General features: G+C 33.3%; 1 protein-coding gene across 6 annotated transcripts in view; it reads right to left on the bottom strand.

The window, feature by feature from the left end:
* STXBP5L (syntaxin binding protein 5L) overlaps nt 1–15,225 on the bottom strand; it is a 380,840-nt gene that overhangs the window by 71,009 nt on the left and 294,606 nt on the right. For 4 of the 6 annotated variants that reach the window (XM_081235109.1, XM_081235110.1, XM_081235106.1 and 1 more), the window contains 2 exons: nt 12,390–12,455; nt 5,673–5,765 (listed from right to left, as the gene is read on the bottom strand). In XM_081235109.1, coding sequence (XP_081091235.1) covers nt 5,673–5,765; nt 12,390–12,455 — 159 coding nt within the window. The remainder of the gene's footprint in view (nt 1–5,672; nt 5,766–12,389; nt 12,456–15,225) is intronic. The other 2 variants (XM_081235107.1, XM_081235108.1) reach the window with 1 other exon arrangement.

Here is a 15,225-nt window from a genome sequence, read left to right as displayed (position 1 = left end):
GTGTCTCCATCCAAATTGTGAAATTTTTAATTCTAGTTCTGTGAAAAATGCCATTGGTAATTTGATAGGGATTGCATTGAATCTGTAGTATGGTCATTTTGACAATATTGATTCTTCCAATTCAAGAACATGGTGTATCTTTTCATCCTGTTTGTGTCATCTTTGATTTCTTTCATTAGCATCTTATAGTTGTCAGAGTACAAGTGTTTTGCTTCCTTAGGTAGGTTTATTCCTAGTTATTTTATTCTTTTTGATGCGATGGTAAATGGGATTGTTTCCTTAATTTTTCTTTCTGATCTTTCATTGTTAGTGTATAGAAATGCAACAGATTTCTGTGTATAAATTTTGTATCTTGCAACTACCAAATTCATTGATGAGATCTAGTAGTTTTCTGGTAGCATCTTTAGGATTTTCTATGTATACTATCATGTCATCTGCAAACAGTGACAGTTTTACTTCTTTTCCAATTTGTATTCCTTTTATTTCTTTTTCTTCTCTGACTGCCATGGCTAGGACTTCCAAAACTATGTTTAATAAAAGTGGAAACAGTGGACATCCTTGTCTTGTTCCTGATCTTAGAGGAAATGCTTTCAGCTTTTCACCATTGAGTATGATGTTATCTGTAGGTTTGTCATATATGGCCTTTATTATGTTGAGGTATGTTCCCCGTGTGCCCACTTTCTGGAGAGCTTTTACCATAAATCAGTGTTGAATTTTGTCAAAAGCTTTTTCTGAATCTATTGAGATGATCATATGGTTTTTATTCTTCAATCTGTTGATGTGGTGTATCACATTGATTTGCAGATATTGAAGAATCCTTGCAACCCTGGGATAAATCCCACTTGATCATGGTGTATGATCTTTTTATTGTATTGTTGGATTCAGTTTGCTAGTACTTTGTTGAGAATTTTTGCATCTATGTTCATCAGCGATATTGGCCTGTAGTTTTCTTTTTTTGTAATACCTTTGTCTGGTTTTGGTATCAGGGTGATAGTGGCCTCATAGAATGATTTTGGTAGTGTTCCTTCCTCTGCAATTTTTTGGAAGAGTTTCAGAAGGATAGGTGTTAGCTCTTCTCTAAATGTATGATAGAATTCGCCTGTGAAGCCATCTGGTTGTGGACTTTTGTTGGGAGTTTTTAAATCACAGTTTCAATTTCAGTAATTGTGATTGGTCTGTTCATATTTTCAATTTCTTCCTGGTTCAGTCTTGGAAGGTTGTACCTTTCTAAGAATTTGTCCATTTCTTGTAGGTTGTCCATTTTATTGGCATAGAGTTGATTGTAGTAGTCTCTTATTTTGCTTTGTATTTCTGTGGTGTCCATTGTAACTTCTCCTTTTTCATTCCTAATTTTATTGATTTGAGCCCTTTCCCTTTTTTTCTTGATGATTCTGGCTAAAGGTTTATCAATATTGTTTATCTTTTCAAAGAACTAGATTTTAGTTTCATTGATCTTTGCTATTGTTTTCTTTTTCTCTATTTCATTTATTTCCTCACTGAGTTTATTATTTCTTTCCTTCTACTAACTTTGGGTTTTGTTGTTTCTTGTTTCTCTAGTTGCTTTAGTTGTAAGGTTAACTTGTTTATTTGAGATTTTCTTGTTTCCTTTGGTAAGACTGTAATGCTATAAACTTTCCTCTTAGAACTGCTTTTGCTCCATCCCAAAGGTTTTGGATCATTGTGCTTTTGTTTTCATTTGTCTCTAGGTATTTTTTTTATTTCCCTTTTGATTTCTTCAGTGAGCCATTGGTTGTTTAGTAGCATATTGTTTATCCCCCAAGTATTTGTGTTTTTTTACAGTTTTTTTTCTTGTAGTTGATTTCTAATCTCATAGTGTTGTGGCTGGAAAATATGCTTGATATGATTTCAATTTTCTTAAATTTTCCGAGGCTCACTTTGTGGCCTAGCATGTGATCTATCCTTCAGAATGTTCCATGTGTGCTTGAGAAGAATGTGTATTCTCTTGCTTTTGGATGGAATGGTCTATAAATATGAATTAAGTCCATCTGGTCTAATGTGTTATTTAAGGCCTGTGTTTCCTTACTGATCTTCTGTCTGGATGATCTTTCCATTGAGGAAAGTGGGGTGTTAAAGTCCCCCATTGTTATTGTGTTATTGTCAATTTCTCCTTTTATGGCTGTTAGTGATTGCCTTATATATTGAGATGCTCCTATGTTGGGTGCATAAATCTTTACAATTGTATCTTCTTCTTGGATTGATTCCTTGATCATTATGTAGTGTCTTTCTTTGTCTCTTGTAACAGTCTTTATTTCAAAGTCTATTTTCTCTGATATGAGTATTGCTACCCCAGCTTTCTTTTGATTTCCATTTGCATGGAATACCTTTTTCCATCCCCTCACTTTCAGGCTGTATGTGTCCCTAGATCTGAAGTGGGTCTCCTGTAGAGAGCACATATACAGGTCTTGTTTTTGTATCCATTCAGCCACTCTGTCTTTTGGTTGGGGCATTTAATCTGTTTATGTTTAAGGTAATTACTGATATACATATTCTTATTGCCATTTTGTTAATTGTTTTGCATTTGTTTTTGAAGGTCTTTTTTCTTCCTGTTTTGTTCTCTTCTCTTGTGATTTGATGAATATCTTTCATGTTGTGTTTGGATTGCTTTTTCTTTTTTGTGTATCTTAGTAGATTTTCCATTTGTGGTTACCATGAGGTTTTGATCTAGCACTCTATGTATACAGATTGTTTTAAGTTGATGACCTTTTCATTTTAAATGCATTTCCAATATCCTGCATTTGTATTCTCTTCTCACAATTGCTGGTTTTGAATTCGTATTTGTATATGAATGATTTCCTACCTTTACTGTGTGTTGGCCTTTACCAGAGAGCTTTTCCCTTTGTAATTTTCTTGTTTTTAGTTGTGGCTTTTTCTTTTCCCCCTAGAGAAGTTCCTTTAGCATTTTTTGTAAAGCTGGTCTGGTAGTGCTGAATTCTCTTAGCTTTTGCTTTCTGTAAAGCTTTTGACTTCTCCATCAAATCTGAATGAGAACCTTGCTGGGTAGAGTATTCTCGGTTGTAGGTTCTTCCCTTTCATCACTTTAAATGTATCTTGCCAACCCCTTCTGGCCTGCAGAATTTCTGCTGAAAAATCAGCTGATAACCTTATGGGAGTTCCCTTGTCTTATTTGTTGATTTTTCTCTTGTTACTTTTAATATTTTTTGTCTTTAATTTTTTCAGTTTGACTACTGTGTGTCTCTGCATGTTCCTTCTTGGGTTTATCCTGCCTGGGACTCTCTGTGCTTCCTAGACTTGGGTGAGTGTTTCCTTTGCCATGTTAGGGAAGTTTTCAACTTTTATCTCTTCAAATGTTTTCTCAGGTCCTTTCTCTCTCTCTTCTCCTTCTGGGACCCCTATAATGTGAGTGTTGGTGCATTTTATATTGTCCCAGAGGACTCTAAGACTGTCTTCATTTCTTTTCATTCTTTTTTCTTTATTCTGTTCTGTAGCAGTGATTTCCACCATTCTGTCTTCCAGTTCACTTATCCATTCTTCTGCCTCACTTATTCTGCTATTGATTCCTTCCAGTGTATTTTGTATTTCACTTATCATATTGTTCATCTGTTTGTTTGTTCTTTAGTTTTCTAAGTCTTTGTTAAACATTTCTTGTATCTTTTTGATCTGTGCCTCCATTCTTTTTCTGAGATCTTGGATCATCTTTACTATCATTACTCTGAATTGTTTTTCAGGTAGATTGCCTATCTCCACTTCATTTAGTTGTTCTTCTGGGGTTTTATCTTCTTCCTTCATCTGGGACATATTCTTCTGATGTCTCATGTTGTCTAATTTTTTGTGATTGTGATTTCCATTCCACAGGCTGTGGGGTTGTAGTTCTTTTTGCTTCTGTTGTCTGCCCCCTGGTGGATGAGGCTAAGAAGCTTATGAAGGCTTCATGATGGGAGGGACTGCTTCCTGCCCACTGGTGGCTGGAGCTGGGTCTGTTCCCCCTGGAGGGCAGGGCCACGTCAGGGGATGTGTTTTATGGGCAGCTTTGTGCTCAGAAGACTTTAGCCTGTTGGATGATGCGTGGGGCTGAGTTCCTGACCTGTAGGTTGTTTGGCCTGAGGTGTCCCCACACTGGAGCCTACAGGGTGTTGGGTGGGGCCAGATCTTGGAGAGGAAATGGTGGCCTCCAGGAGGGATCACACCAGTGAGTTCCCACCAGTGTTTTTGTCCTTGCAGTGAGCCACAGCTGCCCCCCACACCTTCACAGGAGACCCCCCCAATACTAGCAGTTAAGTCTGCCCCAGGCTCTTATGAGGCAACTTCTTTTTTTCCTTGTCCTGGTGCACACAAGCCCTTGTGTGTGCCTCCAAGAGTGGAGTTTTTGTTTCCCCCAGTCCTGTGGAATTCCTGTGATCAAACTCCACTGCCCTTCAAAGCCAGATTCTCTGTGGGCTCTTCCTTCCATTGCCAGAACCCCAGGCTGGGGAGCCTGATGTGGGGCTCAGACTTTCACTCCTGTGGGAGAACTTCTGTGGTATAATTATTTTCCAGTTTGTGGATTGACCATCTGGTGGGTATGGGATTTATCACGACTGTGACCCTCCTACTGTCTCACTGTGGCTTCTTTGTCTTGTAGGATGTAGGGGATCATTTTTGGTATTTTCCAGCATTTTTTGTTGTTGATTGTTCAGCAGTTATTACTTTGGTGTTTTTGTAAGAAGGGGTATGCTCACATCCTTCTACTCCGCCATCTTGTCTCCACTGACCAGATGTCATATAATTCCAATTGTGATTATTTTTTGTAATTCCAATATTTTTTGTTCTCAATTTATTAATGAAAATCAGGGGGAAAGCTTAGGCTTTACAAGCAAATGAAACTCAGTTGGGATTCTAGCTCCACTTATTTAAATACTCTGAGCTTCAGTTTTCTCATCAGAAAAAAGGCATATCACAGGGGTGTTGTATTATACAAGGAAAAAAAAAAAGAAACTGCTATCTTGGAAAATTGTGGGTTACAATTATTTTTAGGTTCCTTAGTCACTGACCTTACTTGGGGTCTAGAACATTGGTAATTCATGCTTGTTTAAGTTGTAAATCTAGTCACAACTATTTTGTAATGAATGCCTAATTTAAGAAGGCTCTACAACTTGTGTTTGATTCTGATTTGGTCCCTATAAGCAGCATCAAATATTCAATGAATCTGCATTAAATTTACAGGGCCTTTTTTCTGCTCACTATTTTTGAGAGAGCATTGCCCCTTTGAGGTGATTCTTTGGAGTTTCCATGATAATCACAGTTTCTGATCACAGAAAATATTTAATTGTATCATGAAGAGTTAAGGAGAATTTTTACAAAACTACTTTTTGGCTCTTAGGTTGTCCCTGAATTATCTGTTGGCCACTCCATTATTTTCTTATAGGCCTGATGAAATTATCCAGGTTTACAGTAAAAAAAAAAACAAAAACCTACCACTATCTAAATTCTATGGCAAATGTCAAAAGCCTTAGGAATTCCTGCTTTATATCTCATGAAGTTGGTGTCTATAGTTTTAATCATTGCTTTAGGGAAATTAGTCTTCATTCACCGTGAGGGACCTGTGTTTTCAGCACAACAAGTAAGAATAAAGGTTTTGAGACAAATTGTGAAGTCTAGAAAATTATGGAGTATGAATAACTTCTTTGTTCATAAAAGAGATTTTCACTTTTCACCTGGCAAGTGATGTACTTGATTCCTCTGTCTCACAGCTGGTATTTCATTCCTATAAAAGCCTGGTGCTGCCTCGGGAGTTCTGGTAGCAAGTCCTAAAGGAAGGGAATAAAAAACTATTGGCATGTAATTTTTAGCCCAAGTAAACCAAGTATTTTTACCTTAGAGTTGAATTTCATGATAACTATTTGGAAGGGTGTCTGTTTTGTGCCTTTACCTGAGTATTTTGGTACTGCCTCAACAGAGGACAATTTGGAAGGAAGAAGCATTCTTCTTTGGAGGATGTAATGGGATTCTAGACATGCAGAATCACAGAGGCAGCATTCAAACTAGGCTATGAGACCTAGTTCTAACTCAGGTTTGAGAACAACAGAGTTGATTACTTCTTTTTTAGTATTTTGTGACATTACTTTCTGTCATAATTTTTAATAAAGTTTTTTGTTTGTTTTGTTTTTTTGCGGTACGCGGGCCTCTCACTGTTGTGGCCTCTCCCGTTGCGGAGCACAGGCTCCGGACGCACAGGCTCAGCGGCCATGGCTCACGGACCCAGCCACTCCACGGCATGGGATCTTCCTGGACCGGGGCATGAACCCACGTCCCCTGCATCAGCAGGTGGACTCTCAACCACTGCACCACCAGGGAAGCCCAAGATATTTTTAAGGATAAATATTTCTATCACCCTAGTCTTCACTTGAATTTGGTAGCATTATAAGTCTATTGTATATTGTGGACAGTGAGAATCATGAGGACCTAATGCTAACCTAAAAAATGATGTTAAACTGGGAAAATGATTTTTAAAGGCAAACCTTCAAGTAGGACAAATTAGAAAAATGCACACCTTGTGGGCAGACATAACCCTACAGCTGAAGGCTTGGTTAGTTTCTTGGGCCAAAGAAAAAGGGGCTGTTTTCTTTAGGGGACTGCAGTTCTGTTCCAGGTAAGTGGAGCTAGGGCTCATGTTAGCTTCTGCTCACCCCCTTGGGATGTATGTTTATGCAGTGCACAAACTGCACAAGCTTACCTGGTGAGGGAAAAATGGTTACACAGCTTTAAGGAAAAATAATAACAATTTGTATAACTATTGCTTTAATGTTGGTTTCTGCAGATAGACTGTCCCATTTGGCATGTGGTATGTTAATTTTGTTCATTAGTTTATTCTCAGTGGATATCATAATATCACTCTAACTGTAGATATTGTAAATTACTTGTTAAATAGTTGGGTGAATGAATAATACGAAATGATTGTTATCCTGGAAGCTGAGAACATCAGCATCCTGGTTGGCTCACTGGGACCCTTTCAGCTCCCAATCCCTACTCTTGTCTCTCTCAACATCCTAAAGGAAATATTTAATAGTCATTCTATTAATTAGAATTATTATTCTATTAATATTTAATTTAAGAAAATATTAAACTTCACCCTATATTACTTGTGGTTTATTGGGCTAAAAGGGAGTTTAAGATCCATGTAGGAAAGCAGAGTTATAAAATGATTATCGGTTTCTGGCTTTCCTAATTTCTGACCTCTCTTACTCAGAGATATTCCTCATAATTAACTCTGAAATCTTGAAAGACTCATACCTGAGACTGGAAAAAAGAAAAGATATCTGCTAACACCACATCTATTCAGCATTGTTTTGGAGGTCCTAGCTAATTTCTTCCTTTAGAAAGAAGAAATGGAACTGTCATTTTAACAGGGGGGAGCATAACTGGATACATAGATAACCTAAAAGAATTGACAAATTACTGAAATAAGTTTATCAAATTTTCCAGACATGAGGTCAATATACAAAAATTATTTTTATATTCTAGCCATAAAAAAATAAAGATATTTAAAAATTTACAACTTAAAAATAGCAAATACTGAGTAATAAAGCTAATGAAAGATGTGTAAGACCTCTACAAACAAGACTAAAAATATTACTGAAAGTAAAGAAGACACATAAATGGAGAGATACCAAGTGGAAAATTCATTTTTGAATGTCATTTCTGACCAACTGATCTATAGATGAAATGAAACTGCAATCACTATCCAAGCATATTTGTTTGTGTGCAAACTGACAAGTTTTTTCTAAAAGTTATATGAAAAGAAAAGACCTAAAATAGCTATAGCATTCTTGAAAAAGAACTACAAAAACAAAACTGAAGGACCAGCAATACTATAAGGCTACAGCAATTAAAACAGTGTGGAATCAGATTAATGGTAAACACGCAAATGAAATAGAACATAAAGTCTAGAAACATGCACATACATGGTAGAGTACACTAATTGTCGCAAAAGTACCATTTTAGTGTAGTGGGGGAAATGATAGCTTTCTCATAAATGGTCCTTGTCAACTGGATACCTAAATGAAAGTAATAAACCTTGACTCTTTCCTCACATTAGACACAGAAATACATTTCAAATGGAACTTGAACTTAAAAGTGAAGGTAAAACAATAAGCCTCCTAGAAGATAGGGAAATAGTTTTATGAACTTGGGGTAGGCAAAGATTTTCTTAAAAATAAAACAAAGCACATAAGGCACTAACAATAAAAGGAAGTATTGATCAATTGAATAACATTAGCATTAAAAACTTCTGCTCATGAAAAGTCCACCTTTAAGAGAGTAAAAGGCAAGGCACAGAATGGGAAAAGATATTTTGCACTATATACATCCAGAAAAAGTACTTCTTTGTATGTATGTATCTACCTATCTACATACATAGGCAAAATTTCTTATATGTCAAAGAAAGTTGGCAACATAATAACAATGAGTAAAATACTTGAATATCTTATAAAAGAGGATATTAAAAATAGTCAATAAATGTAAAAGTTCATCAAAATCATTAGACATCAGGGATATGCAGTGCAATTTAATTCTACAACAAGACAGCACTATATACACTCCAGAATGACTGAAACTGAAAAAAGAAAATTGGCAAGTATGTGGAACAAACAGAACTTTCATAATGGAAGTAATTTCTTCCATTACTTCCACCATAATGGAAGTAATGGAAGAAATTGAAAAAAGAAAATTGGCAAGTATGTGGAACAAATAGAACTTTTATACACCGTTAGGAAGTAAAATTGGTGCAACCACTTTAGAAAACTTGGTAGTATTTCCTGAAGCTGAACAGCTGAACATATGCGTACCCTATGACCTCAAAACTCACTCCCAGATACATGTAACACAGAAATGAGTTATATTTGTATTAAAAATTAGACAAGATTGGTCATAACAGCTTTACTTATAATAGCCCCCAACTGAAAACCACCTAAATGTTCAGCAATAATAAACTGCATAAATAGAAATATATTCATATAATGGAACATTACACATCAATAAAAATCATTCAGCAACATAGATGAATATCATACACATAATGTTGAACAAAATAAGCAAAAAATAAAAGTAAATAGTGAATGATTCCATTCATCTGAGAGTCCAAAAGCCACAAAACTAACCTATGATGATAAAAGTCAGAATAGCAGGTAACTTTGTGGGGGTTAGTGGCTGAGAGGGGCATAAGGGAGGTGTCTGGGGTTCCAGTAACATTCTATATCTTGATCTGGGTAAGTTTACTTGGTGTATTCATTTGTCAAAACTAGTCTACCTGAACTCTTAAGAATTATGCACTTTGAGGTTTACATATTGCACCTCAGTTTTAAAAAAGTTTACCTCAAAAGAGGTAAGGCCAAGGAATACAAAAAGAAATTACAAATAAAAGCAAGAGTTGTGGTATTAATAGCAAACAAAGTGAATTCAGGTGAAGGACACAATATGAAATGAACAATGGTGATTAATGGTAAAGGATGTAGTTTTTGTGGATATATCTTCGAATATTTACACATGAATATTTTAAAAAATAAACAGCAGATACAAGGAAAAATAGACAAACACATGATTAATACAATATTTTAATTCACCTTTTCCCTATCTTTGACAAGTCGAGTAATCAAAATATAAGTAATGACATGAGAGACTTAAATAACATGATTAATAAGGTAAAACTTATGGCTACCTAATGCCACACATTTACATTAAATAACTCTTGGGTCAAAGAAATATAAACAGTTTACTATATAGAAAATACTGTAATGCAATCATAATATATCAAAAGCTATTACATGTTAAAACAGAGTTCAAAGAGAAATTTAGCCTTGTTTTATCAATATGTAAGAAACAATAAATATAAATGAATTAAGGATCACCACAAAAAGGTGAAAAAGGAAAAAGTAAAATGAAGGAAACAGAGGAGACTAATAAAGATAAAGCAGAAATCAGTAAGCTAAAAAACAAATTAAAAAAACCCAGTAAAACCACTGTTTGGGTTTAAACAGCAAAATAGATCAATTTAGTTACCCTAATTAAAGAAAGGCTCCCAATCTTTTCATATGTGTATTGTATATTTTTAGAAATGTTCCAAAATGAAAAAAATTTTCTTTTCAGAGAAAGTACAAATATATAAGATAAGTAACTATAAAGGGTAAATGACGGGAATTCTACTAAAATGTTAAAAAGTAGACAACCAATAGTATTTAAATTGTTGGGCATAAAGAAGTCCTTAAAAGAAAAGATCAATGATTAGAAAAAAAACTGCTCTAAGGCAAGATATACCCCAAGCAAAGTTAAAAGTTAAAATTGAGAAAAATATTTAGATCTCATGTCATAAAGGGAAAATCTTCTTAACTTATGAAGAGGTCTAATTAATTTAAAAAGAATGAACCACCCTATAGAAAATGGGCAAAGTATATGAATAGATAATTTACAAAAAATATTTAAAGAACTCTTAAATATATAAAAGGGTGGTCAACATCACTTATAATATGTGAGAGGTAAATTGAAACTGCACTGACATATTCTTTTTACCAAACAGACTTGCAAAGATAAAAAAAAATTTGATAACCAATATTTTCATGTTATTGCTAGAAGGAGAGAGAACTGTTGCAAACCCCAAGAAGAGCAGTTGGGGAGTATCTATAAAGATTAAACAGGTGTATACTCTTTGACCCAGCAACTTCAATTTTAGGAATTTATCTGATAGATATACCTGCACACATTTAAAGTGAGGAATGTACCAAGGTTAGTCACTGTGGCATTGTTTGACATAGCAATAGACTGGTACTAAACTATGTGTCCTTTAATTGGTAAAATGATTAAATAAATTATAGTACACACATGTAATTCAATATCATATAAATGTAAATAAGAATAAGAAAATACTTTATGTAATGAAATGGAAAGCAAGATACACTGTAAAGTGAAACAAGCAAGGTACAACGAAGTGCATAATATACTACTTTTGTACAAAACAGAAGGTAAAAGTCTGTTTCTTTTTGGTTTGTTTACAAACACAAATTGCCTGGAAGGATAAACAAGAAACTACCAATAATGTTTATTTTTTCAAGAGAGTAGAAACAACGTATGGGGAAGGATGGGAGGGAAATTTTTTTTATTCCATTTCTTTTTGATATTAGAACCTAATAAATGTATTACTATTCAAATTCAGATTATGGATGAGAATTTAAAGTGAGGTTAAATTAATAGAATTTGATATAGGGTATTAAATTATATTTTAATTGAAGATTTCTGACACGGGAAAATATCAAAGTAATATTATAAAGAGATTGATTTTGCAACATGATATGCAAAATGAATTCTAAGAGGGAGAGATGGAAAATAGAAACACCTGTTAGAATAATTTTGTAATATTCTAGGTATGGTGTAATAAATACCTATATTAGGATGCTGCCAATGGGAATGCAAAAGAAAGGGTAAATGTATGAGACCATGCTTAACGTGAAAGCAGTAAAATAAGGATTAGATGGATATGATTAAAACAGAAATTTACACAGGACACAACTAGATTCTTTTCAGCCTACATTCCTGAAGAATAACAAAAAACAACTAACAACTCTTAAGGAAGTAGATTGAAGAATGTCAAAATTCCAGCTGAATTTTTAAAGTCAAAATTCATTGCTTTATAAAGAGATAACTAAATGTTTATAAATTTGCATGAAGTTAAAAAAATATTTAAATAAAATAATTTAAATAAAAAAATAATTTTTTGATACTCTGAAAACAGATCTACAATTCAATGTCAAAGATATACCTAATTTTTTGGTGCTTAAAAATTTACATGTTACTATCTGTATATTACAGAAAAATCTGGTAAATAAAAAATTTTTTAAAAGCAAATTATTCACAATGCTAACATCCAACAATTTGTACTATACCCTCTTTTTTTCATAGACCTTAAAAACTTACTCCTAAGAAGCTTTATACTCATATCTTTAATATAATGGGCTCACATATATTATCATTTTTCTTTTGCCAATGAATATACGTTTCAAAACTATGATCCAGAGGGATGGTTTCATACGTTACTGCACCTACAGTATATATTTCCCACTAATTCAGCTCTAGCTATGAGACAGTTTCTGTATAATATTACAATTTTTACTTAGCATTATTAATATATCTGCAAAATAACTTCCTTTAAAATGTTTTTAAAAGTATTACACTCATACCTCTGATTTTAATTTTTTGGGAAGAAATAAATATTTTAAGACATTTATTTCTATTTTATTTTGGAACAGAGTTTGCTTATGGTTAAATTTCAAAATGAAATTACACCTAATTACTAAAGTTATGAATTTCTCAAGAATTATGAAGATAAAGCAGTAGATAACTGCAGTGAAGTAATCTTCAGAAGATTGAAAAATACCACTCATGTTTACCTGAAGTGGGAGACTTGCAACGCTCAAGTTCCAGGGGAACTGGACTGTCATTCAGCTCAGTTAAACCTGAAAATGAAATGACAAAAAATGAGAAAATTTGCTAAAATTTCGTAGATAATTCTTATTAATTCCTGTAAGTTTTTTTTTTTTTTTTTTTGCGGTACGGCGGCCTCTCACTGTCGTGGCCTCTCCCGTTGCGGAGCACAGGCTCCAGATCCTATAAGTTTTAAAAGGTTTTATTTTTCCCCTGTGAGAACTTTTCTATGCTTATGTTATGACAATTATTTTGAAAAATTTTAACAATGACATAGGAAAAAATAAGCAATAACTAACTGATATATAAAGGGTAATTGAATATGATGGTGGAAAGATATAAAATTCCTTTTCTTATTTTTTCATATGAAGTAACTATTTTAGTAAATGATGTAGTTTCATCTGAAAATAGACCAAGAAAAACATGAAGTAGAAGGGGTTTTTTAAAAGATCTAATCAAATCTTCCACTTCCAAGAGAAATGGTTATTGGCTTTTTAAAAGACCTTCAAGGAGATATAACAAATTTTAAATATTATACCTATTTATAAAAATGCAGTATTGTATAGTAAATACTAAATGATTTGTTCAATGGTATCAAATTCCTTCTTATAATAAGCACTATATTTTCCTCATTTCTAATATTTCTTATATTCTATTGTCACTTTCCTGAAAAATATAAGGGTAGGCACAATAGATTAATAAACATTTTGTAATTCCCACTATCTGCCAGTCTGCATTCCTGTGTCATTTACAAAATATCTTTAGGGTTTTCCTACCCTTATTGGAGAGTTTCATATTTTTTCTTTGTAAATAAATATTCAGAGTTTCTACTTTAATGTAAATCCCCATAACCAGGGGTACTTAAGAGCCATTGTCAATTACCCAAACCATCTTTATTCATATTCCTTTCCACCACCTCCTTCTTTATATAATTTGTACTAATAAACTTGCTGTAGGTTCAAAAAAATCATAGAATTTTAGAAAATGTCCATTGTCACACTCTATCCCAACCCTTACGCTTGATAAATAAGAAATTGTAAGTTCAGAGAGTTTAAACTATTTAAGGTTACAGAACTGAGTAGTGCCAAATCTTCAATAGAATTCTTTACATATTTTGCTTAAGAGTCTTTTGTCAGAAGTAGGTATTGTGAATATTTTCTTCCATTTGTGACTTAACTTTCCATTTTCTTGGTGAAAATAAGATGTCTATTGATGATCAAAAGATTAATTTACCTTAAGGGCAATTTATTGATTTTTTTCTTTTCTTTAGAATTTTTTTCTTGATTCCTGTATAAGTAATCATTGCCTACCCCATGGTAAGGAAAATATCACTCTTTGTTTTCTCAAGAAACTTTTTAATTTTTAGCTTTCATTTTCAGGACTATAATTAATCTCAAGTTAATTTTGATTATGGTGTGAGGTACGGATTAAGGTCCATTTTCCCCCTATCTATTTGCCCAGTTGTTCACTGATTATTTGTTAAAAAGATTTTCCTTCCTCATTGATTTGTGTTAGTGCCTTAGTCAAAAATAAACTGACCATGTATGTGTGGGTCAATTTCTGGATTCTCTATTCTGTAATCATTGGTCTATTTGTCTTTTTTTTTTGACTACCACACTATCTAATTAATGCAGGTTTATATTACATCTTGTAATCAGGAAGTGAAATCTTCCAACTTTGTTCTTTTGCAAAAGTGTTTTAGTTATTCTAGATCCTTTGAATTTCTACATACATTTTAAAATCAGTTTGTCAATTTCTATAAAAAGATATGTTAGATTGTTATTGAGTTGCGATAAATCTATAGATAATTTGGTAGAATAAATATCTTAAAAATATTGAGTCTTCCAACCCATAAAGATGGTATCTCCTCCATTTAAATAATGTTTAAACATTTTCTTTCTGTAGATTTGAGTGTACAGGTCTTATACATGGCATTTTTCAAGTCTTCTATTGCCTCTTTGGCCTTCTGCCTAGTTCTCATATTATATTTTAAAGTGGAGTATTAAAATTACCAATAATTATTGTTGAATTGTCTATCCCTTTGATTCTGTCAGATATTGCTTCATGTACTTTGTAGCTCTGTTGTCAGGTGCATATATTTATAATTGTTATATCTTTTTGATATACTGACCATTTAATCGTTTTAAGTTGTCCCTCTTTAGTGAAATTTTTTGATTTAAAATCTATTTTGTCTGATATTGGTAGAGCTATTAGATTACTGGTCTGAGACCTTTTTTCTAATTTAAGCTTCTAATGTTCTAAATTTTCCATTAGGCACTACTTTAGTAACATCTCAATATCACAAATTTTGATATTTTGTGTTTATACTTTCACTATGTTAAAAATATTTTTTAAATTCCCTTGTGATTTCTTTAAGACATGAGCTATTAATTTTCAAATATTGGGGGATTTTAAGACATTTGTTACGGATTTCTAATTTAATTTCTCTTATGATCAGAGAACTTACTCTGCTTGATTTTAATTCTTTATTGTTTCATGACTCAGTCTATATTTGTGAATATTCCACATCTAATGAAAAAAATGCATATTTTCATTAGTGTGGTGTAGGTGTCTATTTATGTCAGTTAGGTCAATTTGGTTAAGAGAGTTGCTTAAGTTTTTTATAGCCTTACCAATTTTTGTCCTTAGACAACTCAAGTGAAGTGCTAAGCAATCAGATTCTACACAGTACTGAATTGAACTAGGGCTGGTCTGCAGCTTTAATTAGATTAGGTTTCTCTTCAAAATTTCTTTGCTCCTCAATCCAACATACAAACTTCCCTAACCCTTCCTCAAGGGGCT

This window comes from Mesoplodon bidens (assembly GCF_964165515.1).
Source record: "Mesoplodon bidens genome assembly, chromosome: 5".
Lineage (NCBI taxonomy): Eukaryota > Metazoa > Chordata > Mammalia > Artiodactyla > Ziphiidae > Mesoplodon > Mesoplodon bidens.
This window is presented reverse-complemented; position numbering and strand designations above follow the sequence as displayed.